This window comes from Caretta caretta, chromosome 6, assembly GCF_965140235.1.
Source record: "Caretta caretta isolate rCarCar2 chromosome 6, rCarCar1.hap1, whole genome shotgun sequence".
NCBI classification, from domain to species: Eukaryota; Metazoa; Chordata; order Testudines; family Cheloniidae; genus Caretta; species Caretta caretta.
Window position 1 is genome coordinate 5,071,710 of NC_134211.1, and position 12,562 is coordinate 5,084,271.

The window sequence follows — 12,562 nt, forward strand, 5'->3', positions numbered from 1 at the left end:
CACCAGGCAGAAGGGAAGTTGGCAACTATGTGAAAAAGGACTATAAGCGACAAGCAGACTGTCAACACCAGGAAGGTCCAGCTTTCGCAATAGGCCAAACAGTTTGGCTTGCCGCAAAGCACCTCCGTATGAACAGGCCATCCCGTAAGCCAGGCCACCAGTTTCTCGGACCCTGCCGGATCTGTCAGCAAATCAACCAGGTCACTTCAAACTGCAGCTCCCTCAATCTCTTAAGGTACAGCCTGTTTTCCACGTATCCCTCCTGAAGCCTTATACAGAGGACCCCTTTCCCGCCTCTGCCAATCCAGATCCAAGGACATGAGAAATCTATTGTCCACGCAATCCTCGACGCTAAACGGCGGAAGGGGAGACTGTACTGCCTAGTCAACTGGCAGGGCTATAGTCTTAAAGAACACTCCTGGAAACCTGCTACGAATCTCCACGCCCCAGACCTGGTAGAAAAGTTTCAACAAGGATCACCCAACTAAAGCCAGCCTGGCACCCCCCAGAGGAGGGATGCCCCTGAAGGGGCATGTAGGGGGGAAGATAGGGGGTAAATATAAGGATCCAGGGACTAGAACCCAGGTCTGCAGAGGCACAGCTGGGGAGCACTGTGGGAAGTAGGCACTGCAGGAAGTACCGACCAAGAAACCCAGAGTGGCAGTACCCTGAGGACCTCTGATGGGCCAAGTGCTCCTACTTAATCCCAGGGGTTGCCCTAGGAAGTTGTCTGGGCAACGACACAGACTTCAGCCTGCTAGGCCAGACCGCTAACACCCTGGTCACTTCAGAAGGTCTCCTCGAGCTGGGAATCACACCCCCAGCTCAAAATGTAGACATATCCAGAGTACACAGGCATAAAGCTCCAGCCATGGGGGCCTCTTCACAGGAGTGAGTATTTGTTTGTTTTGCTTTTGGGGAGTTTTATTTTGTGACTTTATGATTTATTCATTCTTTTTCCTCTTTATTTTCTTGGTTCTGTATTTTATTTGCCTTTGTTTTTCCATCCATAATATTTGATTATGTCAGGACCTGGGCCAATAATGGATTTGTCAATTCACGGGCAATTCTGAAAAAATTGGGAGGGAAAAATTCCGGTGAAAGCAAAAGTGAAACTCCTGGGAAACCGAAACGTTGGGGAAAAAAATCCATATTGGGTCAAGGGAAACACTGTGTTTTGACAACATTGAAATGTTTCATTTCAGCTTCAACCATTTTTAAAAATCAAAAACAATTTAAAAAAAAAAACACCTAAAGTTGTTTTGAACCAAAAAACCCCAAACATTTTTTAAGTGAAATCATAGTAATGTAGGACTGGAAGGGACCTCAAGAGCTCCTAGAGTTGTCCCCCCACGACCCCCTCGAGTAACCCTCGAGTCTGGACCACCCCTGTTAGTCTTAAAAACCTCCTGGGGATGGGGATTCTACAACTTCCCCAGGTAACCTCTTCCAGTCAGGGCCGGCTCGAGGGTTTTTGCCGCCCCAAGCTCAGGTGGGGCTGGGGCTCGCAGGCAGCGCTGGAAGTGGAGGGCGTGATGTCATCTCCTCCCAGCGCCTGCAGGGGCTTTCCCCCCTCCCTGCGCAGAGAAGCCCGGATATAAGGGGTGGCACAAGCAGGGCCGGTGCAAGGATGTTTCACGCCCAAGGCGAAACTTCCACCTTACGCCCGCCTCCCCCCCCAACCCTGCGGCAGCTCCCCGCCCCCGCCCTCCGCCCTGAGGCGCCCCCCCTGTGGCAGCTCCCTGCCCCACCCTCCGCCCTGAGGCCCCCCCGCAGGTGCTCCCCACCGCCCCCTCTCTCCCCCTTGGCCCCGGGAGCCGTGCGGCAGCTCCCCGCCCCAGTCACCTCTGCTCCACCCCCTCCCTGAGCACGCCACTTCTCCCGCCTCCCAGGCTTGCGGTGCCAATCAGCTGATTGGTGCCGCAAGCCTGGGAGGGAGAGAAGCAGAGTGGGGTGGCGTGCTCAGGGGAGGAGGCGGCACAGAGGTGAGCTGGGGCGGGGAGCAGTTCCCCTGCGCGCCATCCCCAGCCTGTTACTTGCTGCAGGCGGCCCTCCCCGCGCCCCCTTGCTCCAGCTCACCTCCGCTCCACCGCCGCCCCGGAGCGCGCTTTTGGCCGCCCGCAACCACTTGGCGCCCTAGGCGACCGCCTAGTGATTGCACCAGCCCTGGGCACAAGGCAGCGCAGCCCCGGCTCCCCGGCAGGACTCGACCTCTCCTCCCCAGGGAGCGGCGGGGCCCTGGGAGCTCAGCAGCCTGGGGGCTGTGGCTTCCCCTTCCTGCTGCGGCTGGGGGCGCGGCACCCTCGCCCCATCGAAGCGGCGCAGCTCCGAGAGCGCAACTGCCCCGAAAAAAAAGGGTGGCCGGAACGCCGCCCCTGGAAATGTGCCGCCCCAGGCACCTGCTGGCTTGGCTGGTGCCTAGAGCCGGCCCTGCTTCCAGAGCTTAACTATCCAGAGAATTGATGTAAGCAGAGTCAGGATGAGCTCCACCCTGACATCTGGTGGTGAGGTGTGGCAAGTTGTGGAAAAGAACTTCAGGGGCCAATCTCATTTGCATAGGCACACCCACCCCGCCTAGAATGAGGCCATAGCTGCCCAAATGGTCACTTTGGCTGCTGTGGGATCCCCAGTGTCTCTGTCATTGGGGCGGGAAGAATAAATTGTTATTACCCTGATTATGGGAACTGTGCTTGGAACTGTACTTGGCCTTTTGTTATGATGGAGGGACTCACCATCAACTAAGTGGCACTCGCTAGGCAAGGGTCATGGGTTCCAAAACTCTGTGACTGGAGAGAGGCTGGGGACAAGTATTAATACTTGGTGGCATGGGCCTCTTGGTGAGGGCCTTGCATGCTAATTGCACTTCCTCCTCTCTCCACTGTGGAATATCAGAGCTAATTTTGATTTCATTAGAAGTCTAGTTATAGGCTGCTGAGCTCACTTTGGGCTAATGGTGCACCAGCACTGCGGCTTCCCTACTACAAGCTGAATTCACCAAAGAGTTGAACTGACTAACAGCTGAAATCACTGAGTGTTGTGTTAAGTAGTGGGGGAGCCTGAAGATATATTGTGGAGCAGTTTGTGGGACGGCTGGAGTGCCTTGTGGACAGGCTGGTGGAGCAGTTCATAGGACAGTGGGAGCTGCTGGTGGGATGTGGAGCAGTTCATGGGACAGCAGGAGCTGCATGTGGGCCGCAGAGCTGAGAGAAGCAGTTCGTGGGGCGGCTAGCAGAGCAGAGCTGAGCGAAGGCCTATGGAGCTGTGGGGCGGTCAGCTTCAGATCATGTACGGTGCCTCTTACCTCCACCCCCATCTCCACCCAGGTTGGGAGGTAAAGCTCTGTAGATAAACTTTTGAACTCTGGGGCTGCCCTGACCAGGGACAGAGACTTTTCGGTCATTGGACTTTTGGGACTTTGCGTGATTTGGGGTTGCTGGACTCAAGAACCAAAGGGAAAGGACATTCCCCAATTTGCTTGGGGTGGGTTTTTTTGCTCATGGGTTGTGTTATGAATCCTGTTGGTGGTGTTTCCCCAACATAATGCCACATTGTTTCTCTTTGTTATTAAAAGGCTTTTTGCTACACTCAGACTATGTGCTTGCAAGAGGGGAAGTATTGCCTCTTGGAGGCGCCCAGCAGGGGTGGTATCTATTTGTCCCAGGTCACTGGGTGGGGGCTCGAGCCGGTTTGCATTGTGTTATTGGAATGGATCCCCTAGATATTGAACCCGGCCCTTGTTGCTGCCAACTCTGACGGGTAGAAGGGTTACATTAAAAAAACAGTTTTTCCTAACATCGAACCTGAAACTCCCTTGCTGGAAACTAAGCCACTTTCTTGTCCTATTCTCAGTGGACATGGAGAACGGATGATCACCGGCCTCTTTATAACAACCCTTACGTATTTGAAGATTATGTTCCCCCTCAGTCCTCCTCTTCTCTGGGCTAAACATGCCCTGTTCTTTCAACTTTTCCTCCCTCTGTCAAAGGGCAGCACAAGCAGGGGCTCTCCTGAAGGGAGCAGATAACATGCTTTACAAATGCACCACCCTCTTCTCATGCTGGCCGGGGATCTAAGGTGCACCGGAGTTTCGATTCTGCATGTATCTGTTACAGCCAGGAAGCGAGTGTGTTTTGTTGTTACTTGCATCCGATGAAGTGGGCTGTAGCTCACGAAAGCTTACGCTCAAATAAATATGTTCGTCTCTAAGGTGCCACAAGGACTCCTGTTCTTTTTGCGGATACAGACTAACACGGCTGCTACTCTGAAACCCTGGTTTAGATCGGCACCCTGGGACAAAAATCATTCCCAGGAAATGAGGACAAAGCAGAGAAAGAGCCAGGACCATTTTTAGCAAGCAGATCCGGCTGCCTGCGGCCCGCCCCATTTCTGAGCACCAATCGCTTCTCAAGGAAAAGAACTGCTCCCTCAGCCCTGTTCCTGCCCCCCTGGCAGTTTTGCTCAGCTGCTGAGGAGACAGGATGGGGAAGACGGTGCGGGATCACCTCGTGGACACCCTGGAGGAGCTGGGGCAGGACGCGTTTAAGAGGTTCAAGGCCAAGCTGAATGTGTTCCCAGTGAAGGAGGGCTACAGCAACATCCCACGGGGCTGGCTGGAGAAAGCTGATGTCCTGGATATGTGCGACAAGCTGATCAGCTACTATCGGGAGGAGTATGCGGTGGAGGTGACTGTGAAGCTCCTGACAGACATCAATGAGCGGGACCTGGCAGACAGATTCCGCAAGGCAACAGGGACTGGTAAGGATCGGGGCAGGGAGAGAGCATTAACGGGGATAATGATACTGAACTCCTTTGTAAAGTGCTTTGAGATCTATGGATGATAAGTTGTATAGAAGAGCGCAGTATTATTATTAGGGAAGCCCCACTGAGCCTGCCCCTGAGCTCTCCCTCCTACTCACGTGTAGGAGGCTAGCTAGGAAATGGAGCTTTACCCCAGCTAAGAGAAAATGACAGAAACACCAAGTTTGCAGGATGATCTCTACTCTCTATCTTCTGCCCCTGACTGCATCGCTCTCTCTTTGTAAGTCCTGCCTCTATTCTCTGTTTCTCCCCTCCCTGCAGCACTTGTGCACAGAACAACACAAATACAGTCCCATCCAACCCTTTCCACAGGAGAGACAAATAGGCATGCTCACCAGAGACCAGATTTCTGTTTTGAAAGTCTGTTGTCCAACCCTAGCTGGCCATCTCCGTTCTCTCTACAACTTATCACACAGAGTTAAGGCGGGGGGGGGGGGCATCTTCTTTGTTTTTTTAAGAGAAATCTTCCATTTTCTTTCTCCTTGTTTAAAATGTTTCTTCTGAGCCCTTGAAATTTGCTTTCACTTTCAAGTGTAGTCACTTCCACGTCCTTGCCTGAACTTGCTGGAAGGGTTTGCAGTTTGCTAGCTTTGCATCTGATTTCTCCTTATTGCTACACGCCCTGCGGAAGGAGGGCAAACTTCACTGGAACGGCACCAATTTACCCCAGCGGAGAAACTGGCCCATGAGGCCTCTCGTTTCGAAATCTAGGGCCAGATTCTCAGCTGGGGTCATTCAGCATCGCTCCATGGAGCTACACCACTTTATACCGACTGAGGATCTGGCCCCGCTTTGCTTATTAATTGGTCTGTGCACAATGTTGCATGGTGGAATACAAAGGATTCAGTCCAAATGCCCCCCGACTCAGACTGAAAAAGAGAACATGCCTTTATATGACTGCCATTAAAAGCAGATGGGTAGGGGGGGAAATGGCAGGAGGCAGAGAGGAGTGCTGTGAAATATTGAAGCAACAGGAAATGAGGAATTTAAAGTTTAAATCTGATCCCAGATCCCAACGAAAGAGCTGAACGTGTGAATCTGTCTTATCCTCAGTTTCCCTGGATCCTTCTGGGGGGGCTTTTTGGGCTCTGTGTGTCTGTCCCTCACTCTCCCCTCCATATCTCGCTGGGTGTCTGTGGGAACAGCTGCACTGCAATCAGGGGAAGTGTAACTGCAGCATGTGTAGACGTCCCCGAGGTAGTTTTAATCGAGCTCGCTCAAGGAGCAGTAGCAGGGAAGCCCCAGTAGCACAGACTCCAACACAGCCGTTAGACTCGAGCTCTCTCCTACTTACGAACAGGAAGCTAGCTAGAAAGAGGAGCTTCACCCGGTCTAAGCAGAAGTGTCTCCATGTCTAACTGGATCCCTCTCTGCTTCTCGGTCACTCTCATTCGGTGTGGGCCTCTGTGTGTCCGTCCTAGTCTGTGTGTCTGTCTCTTGGGGAAGGAGGGCTCAGTGGGGGGCACTCTCCCCTACCAGGCAGTGCCGACCCCAGTGAGGTGCTAGGGAACAACGTGGGTGACTCAGACACTCACTGACTATCCCTCTCAATCCTGCAGGTTTCAGTGGCGAGGGGCAGCAGCCAGTGCCATCCGTTGGGGCCACAGGAAAGGAAGGTGAGTCCGTAAACACTAGCGGGCTCTTTTTCACTCCCCAGGCAGTCTGAGGGATGTGGTCTCATTGCAGAGTGACCTGACCCTCCTGCAATCGGCCTCCCCAACCAGAGCTACCTCCCAGCTCCTGGGACAAACCTTCTACCCTGCCTGCCAACTGCCAAGCCATCCAGAGCCCAGCTCTGCCCCCGCCAGCCCCCCTAGTGTGGCACTAGGGGGTGCTCTGCTGGAGGGAGTGGGTCAGGGGGCTCAGAAGGGGATGCTCTCTCCTCTGCTAGAGCTGTGCTAGGGTGCTTTGCTACAGAGAGGCGGTGGAGGGCTCAGTACGGGGCGCTCTCCCTTCGGAGTTAATGTTGACTCCAACATCCCAGCACGGCACTAGGGGGCGCTGTGCTGCAGGGAGCAATGTGGGTGATTCAGCTGGGACAACTGTCCCCCTTGTGTCCGTGCTAGGAGGCACCAAACCAAAGCTTTGCTTACCTGTGGTCTTTAACCCCGCCCCGCCTCCCAGGCTCTTTCTATAAATTGGGGTGTAAATTTGGGGGTCCTGGCAAAATCCTAACCCAGGTGACGACAGTCTACTTTTCCTAAGTGCCCCCTGCCATTTAAACAGCGGATGGACCCCAGCCCAGAAGCCGCTGCAGTTCAGCACGGGGCGAATGATTCTTGTGCATCACGGCTGTGTAGCTCTCAAGCAGTCGATGTGCCTCACCCCAGATGCAGCTGCAACTGTAATCCACTTAGTGTGGCGCTCTCTTCCCCTCTAGTGGTGTCTGGGCCACAGATGGAGGCTAATGAGCCTGTTATAACCTTGACTAAGAGGTGGGTTTTTCAGCTCAGGTAGCCAATGCTTTAAGATCAAGAAGTCCCAGATTCAGTCCCCCTGCTACTGCCAACTCACCCAGGGGCATGGCATTACAAGTGCAGTACTGCTGTGTTGTGTTGCTGTTAATGATCTGCCACGCCGGCCCTCACCGTCTGCTGTATTTCGGTACTGGTTGGAATGATGGAACAGTATGTTTGCAAATATCTATTCATACCTTGTGTGTGTAGTCTCTCCAGAGGGGCATTTTGTCGATCGATACCGAGTGCAGCTGATTGAACGTACCGCCCACGTGGAGCCCATTCTGGACATGCTTCATGGGAATGTTCTGGACGACGAGCAGTACCAGACCATTAGAGCCGGGATCACCAGCCAGGAGAAAATGCGGAAGCTGTATCAGCTAATGCCAAGCTGGAATAAAGCGTGCAAGGACCGGTTCTATGACGCACTGAAAGCCAAGAATAGGTTCCTCATTGAAGACCTTGAGGGAAATTAAGACAACCAAGAAGTTACGTTCCTTGTAAACATGCATCCATTCCAGGTGCACAGGACCTTAGCTCTAGATTCCACATGGCTTTCTGGGCAGGGTGGTGCTTTCACCCCTTTGCTAGCATTGTTTTAGGGTAAAAAAACCTCTTTCCAGTGCTCCCTTTGATGGAATGGGGGAGCCTGTGATGTGATGCAGCCGTGAGGTGCTCGCTAAGGACTGTCCATACTGCAACGGCTGGCCCGTATCAGCTGACTCAGGCTCACGAGGTTCAGGCTAAGGAGCTGTTTAATTGCAGCGTAGATGTGCGGACTTGGGCTGGAGCCTGGGTTCTGGGACCCTCCCTCCTCCTGGGGTCCCAGAACTCAGGCTCCAACCTAAGCCCAAACATCTACAAACACAATTAAAGAGCCTGAACCTCGTGAGCCTGAGTCAGCTGACAGGGGCCAACCACGAGTTTTTAATTGCAGTGTAGACATCCGTTATTGGCTTTAGGGTAAGTACATGATGGATGGGATACCAGTAAGAGAATGGAGCAGAGCTCTAAGGTGCTTAAAGGCTGCACAGAGATTGCTTGCCAAGCTCTGAAATGGGGGTACTACTCAGCAGCTCTGCACAGGGATCACTCACCCAGTCCTGAAATGCAGCCACCTCTGGGGTGCAGCATGGCAGCAGATTAACAGATGCACGGCAATGCCGCACAGGGATCAATTATCTATACCTGAAATGCAGCTGCCTCTGGGGTGGGTTATATGTGCTGGATTTTATGAAAACTGGACACCACAGTGAAACCAACGTCTTACAGCAAATGGTGTGTGGCTACATGGACAATGGGGGAGTTGTACTCTAGCACAGTGGTGTGCAAACTGGGGGAAACTCCCCCCTAGGGGGGCACGGAGGAACATGCAGGGAGGTGAGTGTCGACGCCAGGTGGCTCATGTCCACCCCCTGACTCATCTCAGCAGGCCGCCCAGCCTGTGGGTCAGCGTGCTATGCCAATTTCCAGCCCCAGCAGCCTCTGCACCCAGCACTGGATCTTCCCCCAGAGCCTGTCGCAGGCACCTTCCCCAACCCTGAAATCTTGAGCGGAGAGGGGCAGGTATTGGCCCTGCCCTGGCAGTGCAGCCTGGTTGCAAGGTAGAAGCAGCCCGCGACGGAGGAAGCCTTGGCTGTGCAGTAACGGGGGCGGTGGGGGGGTGGGGGAAGAGAAGACATGATTCCATTGATGGTAAGGGGTAGGGGACGCAACCGGAAAAAACTTTGCACACCACTGCTCTAGTATATACCACTGCTGGAACTCCAGCCAGCGTCCCATCCATCATGCACCTCCACCCGTTCCTTTAGTGCCCACCCCTGCGTCTCACCACAGACACTTCGGCTGTGGCTACACTACAGAGCTTGCAGCTGCGCCACTGTAGCCCGGCTAGTGTAGATGCTGTAAGTGGACAGGAGTTAGCGGCAGTAGCTTCTCCTGCCAACATAGCCCTGTCCACACCGGCACTTAGGTGCGTGCAACTTACATCGCTCGGGGAGGTGGTTTATTCACGCCCCTGAGAGGCATAACTCATACCGACGTACGCTGCGGTGTGTATAGAACATCGGTCTTTTTCCACAAGAAGATCTCATTCAAGTATCTACCGAAAGGATCGCTGTGCTGGACCAAATTCAACCTCAGAATTCCTGCCAAGGCTCTGACTTCGTCTTACCACCTTCCTCACCAGCTGCCAAGAACTCAGGGGCCTGTTTTCTTGGAAAGGTGGTTTTGTTTGGGGGGACTGGAAGGGACCTCGAGAGGTCATCTACTGCACTCATGGCAGGACTAAGTATTATCTAGACCTTCCCTGGCAGCTGTTTGTCTAACCTGCTCTTAAAAGTCCATTATGGAGATTCCACAACCTCTCTAGGCAATTTATTCCAGTGCTTAACTGCCCTGAGAGTTAGGTATTTTTTCCTAATGTCCAACCTAAACCTCCCTTGCTGCAATTTAAGCCCATTGCTTCTTGTCATATCCTCAAAAGGTTAAGGAGAACAATTTTTCACCCTCCTCCTTGTAACATGGTTAAAGGGGATTTTGCCCAAACTATATTTTTAAATATATATATATATATATATATGTTTATATTTTGTTATACAATGGAAAACCAGAAACTATGTCCACAAATAAAGCTAGAAGTGCCTCCCAGTCTGAGAAGGATGATGTAACTGTCTGCTCTGTTTTTCATTCAAAATGTCTATAGGTGAGAGGATAGTGGGGATGCATGAATAGGAGCATGGATTAAAAGGATGGTGGAGGAGGACAGATGGCATGAGCGGGTGGTGGGGTTGGTGGATGGTCTGGTTGGGCGGCCTGGATGAGTGGCCTGGTTCAGAGAGTGCATGGATGAACAGCACGTGCCATGGATGAATGAGTGACATGCTGGGGGAGGGAGATCAGGGGTTAAAGCAGTGGGTAGCCTGGAGCCCCTCAGCTCCCCTTTCTCTGCACAAAGCGCAAGGAGAGCTCCCCCTTCACGCTTGAAATGAAAACTCACCAGACAGGAAAATGAAATGGGAGCAGCAGGTGGAAGTGGTTTCTGGGAGGACTTGTTTCTGTGGCTCCTAACCTCTCCCCTCTGTAGGTGGAGCAGCAAGAGCCACACCTAATAGGGGAAGATGCCCTAGCCAGGATTCCCCAACCTGTGTCCCTTTCTCAGAGGGAGAGCCCGATAATAGTGTAAAAAGAAAAGGAGTACTTGTGGCACCTTAGAGACTAACCAATTTATTTGAGCATGAGCTTTCGTGAGCTACAGCTCACTTCATCGGATGCATACCGTGGAAACTGCAGCAGACTTTATATACACACAGAGAATATGAAACAATACCTCCTCCCACCCCACTGTCCTGCTGGTAATAGCTTATCTAAAGTGATCATCAGGTTGGGCCATTTCCAGCACAAATCCAGGTTTTCTCACCCCCCCCCCACCCCCATACACACACAAACTCACTCTCCTGCTGGTAATAGCTCATCCAAACTGACCACTCTCCAAGTTTAAATCCAAGTTAAACCAGAACATCTGGGGGGGGGGGGGGGAGGAAAAAACAAGGGGAAATAGGCTACCTTGCATAATGACTTAGCCACTCCCAGTCTCTATTTAAGCCTAAATTAATAGTATCCAATTTGCAAATGAATTCCAATTCAGCAGTTTCTCGCTGGAGTCTGGATTTGAAGTTTTTTTGTTTTAAGATAGCAACCTTCATGTCTGTGATTGCGTGACCAGAGAGATTGAAGTGTTCTCCGACTGGTTTATGAATGTTATAATTCTTGACATCTGATTTGTGTCCATTTATTCTTTTACATAGAGACTGTCCAGTTTGACCAATGTAAATGGCAGAGGGGCATTGCTGGCACATGATGGCATATATCACATTGGTGGATGTGCAGGTGAACGAGCCTCTGATAGTGTGGCTGATGTTATTAGGCCCTGTGATGGTGTCCCCTGAATAGATATGTGGGCACAATTGGCAACGGGCTTTGTTGCAAGGATAAGTTCCTGGGTTAGTGGTTCTGTTGTGTGGTATGTGGTTGTTGGTGAGTATTTGCTTCAGGTTTCGGGGCTGTCTGTAGGCAAGGACTGGCCTGTCTCCCAAGATTTGTGAGAGTGTTGGGTCATCCTTTAGGATAGGTTGTAGATCCTTAATAATGCTTTGGAGGGGTTTTAGTTGGGGGCTGAAGGTGACGGCTAGTGGCGTTCTGTTATTTTCTTTGTTAGGCCTGTAACAGAACGCCACTAGCCGTCACCTTCAGCCCCCAACTAAAACCCCTCCAACGCATTATTAAGGATCTACAACCTATCCTAAAGGATGACCCAACACTCTCACAAATCTTGGGAGACAGGCCAGTCCTTGCCTACAGACAGCCCCGAAACCTGAAGCAAATACTCACCAACAACCACATACCACACAACAGAACCACTAACCCAGGAACTTATCCTTGCAACAAAGCCCGTTGCCAATTGTGCCCACATATCTATTCAGGGGACACCATCACAGGGCCTAATAACATCAGCCACACTATCAGAGGCTCGTTCACCTGCACATCCACCAATGTGATATATGCCATCATGTGCCAGCAATGCCCCTCTGCCATGTACATTGGTCAAACTGGACAGTCTCTACGTAAAAGAATAAATGGACACAAATCAGATGTCAAGAATTATAACATTCATAAACCAGTCGGAGAACACTTCAATCTCTCTGGTCACGCAATCACAGACATGAAGGTCGCTATCTTAAAACAAAAAAACTTCAAATCCAGACTCCAGCGAGAAACTGCTGAATTGGAATTCATTTGCAAATTGGATACTATTAATTTAGGCTTAAATAGAGACTGGGAGTGGCTAAGTCATTATGCAAGGTAGCCTATTTCCCCTTGTTTTTTCCTCCCCCCCCCCCCCCCCCCAGATGTTCTGGTTTAACTTGGATTTAAACTTGGAGAGTGGTCAGTTTGGATGAGCTATTACCAGCAGGAGAGTGAGTTTGTGTGTGTATGGGGGTGGGGGGGGGTGTGTGAGAAAACCTGGATTTGTGCTGGAAATGGCCCAACCTGATGATCACTTTAGATAAGCTATTACCAGCAGGACAGTGGGGTGGGAGGAGGTATTGTTTCATATTCTCTGTGTGTATATAAAGTCTGCTGCAGTTTCCACGGCATGCATCCGATGAAGTGAGCTGTAGCTCACGAAAGCTCATGCTCAAATAAATTGGTTAGTCTCTAAGGTGCCACAAGTACTCCTTTTCTTTTTGCAAATACAGACTAACACGGCTATTACTCTGAAACCGATA

The 12,562-nt window shown here is 51.6% G+C and overlaps 1 protein-coding gene across 1 annotated transcript; it reads left to right on the forward strand.

The window, feature by feature from the left end:
- The first annotated feature begins 4,178 nt into the window (after positions 1-4,178).
- LOC125638280 (apoptosis-associated speck-like protein containing a CARD) lies at positions 4,179-9,943 on the forward strand. Its single transcript, XM_048853826.2, has 3 exons — positions 4,179-4,755; positions 6,378-6,434; positions 7,485-9,943. Exons 1-3 carry the CDS (start codon positions 4,479-4,481, stop codon positions 7,748-7,750), a joined length of 600 nt encoding a protein of 199 aa, XP_048709783.1. The 5' UTR covers positions 4,179-4,478; the 3' UTR covers positions 7,751-9,943.
- The last annotated feature ends 2,619 nt before the right edge of the window (positions 9,944-12,562 follow it).

Excerpts from the sequence above, each read along its gene's own strand:
- LOC125638280 (XM_048853826.2), top strand. The coding sequence starts at position 4,479 with ATGGGGAAGACGGTGCGGGATCACCTCGTGGACACCCTGGAGGAGCTG. Across the intron at positions 4,756-6,377 it reads CCGCAAGGCAACAGGGACTG|GTTTCAGTGGCGAGGGGCAG; the intron begins GTAAGGATCGGG and ends TCAATCCTGCAG. Across the intron at positions 6,435-7,484 it reads TGGGGCCACAGGAAAGGAAG|TCTCTCCAGAGGGGCATTTT; the intron begins GTGAGTCCGTAA and ends TTGTGTGTGTAG.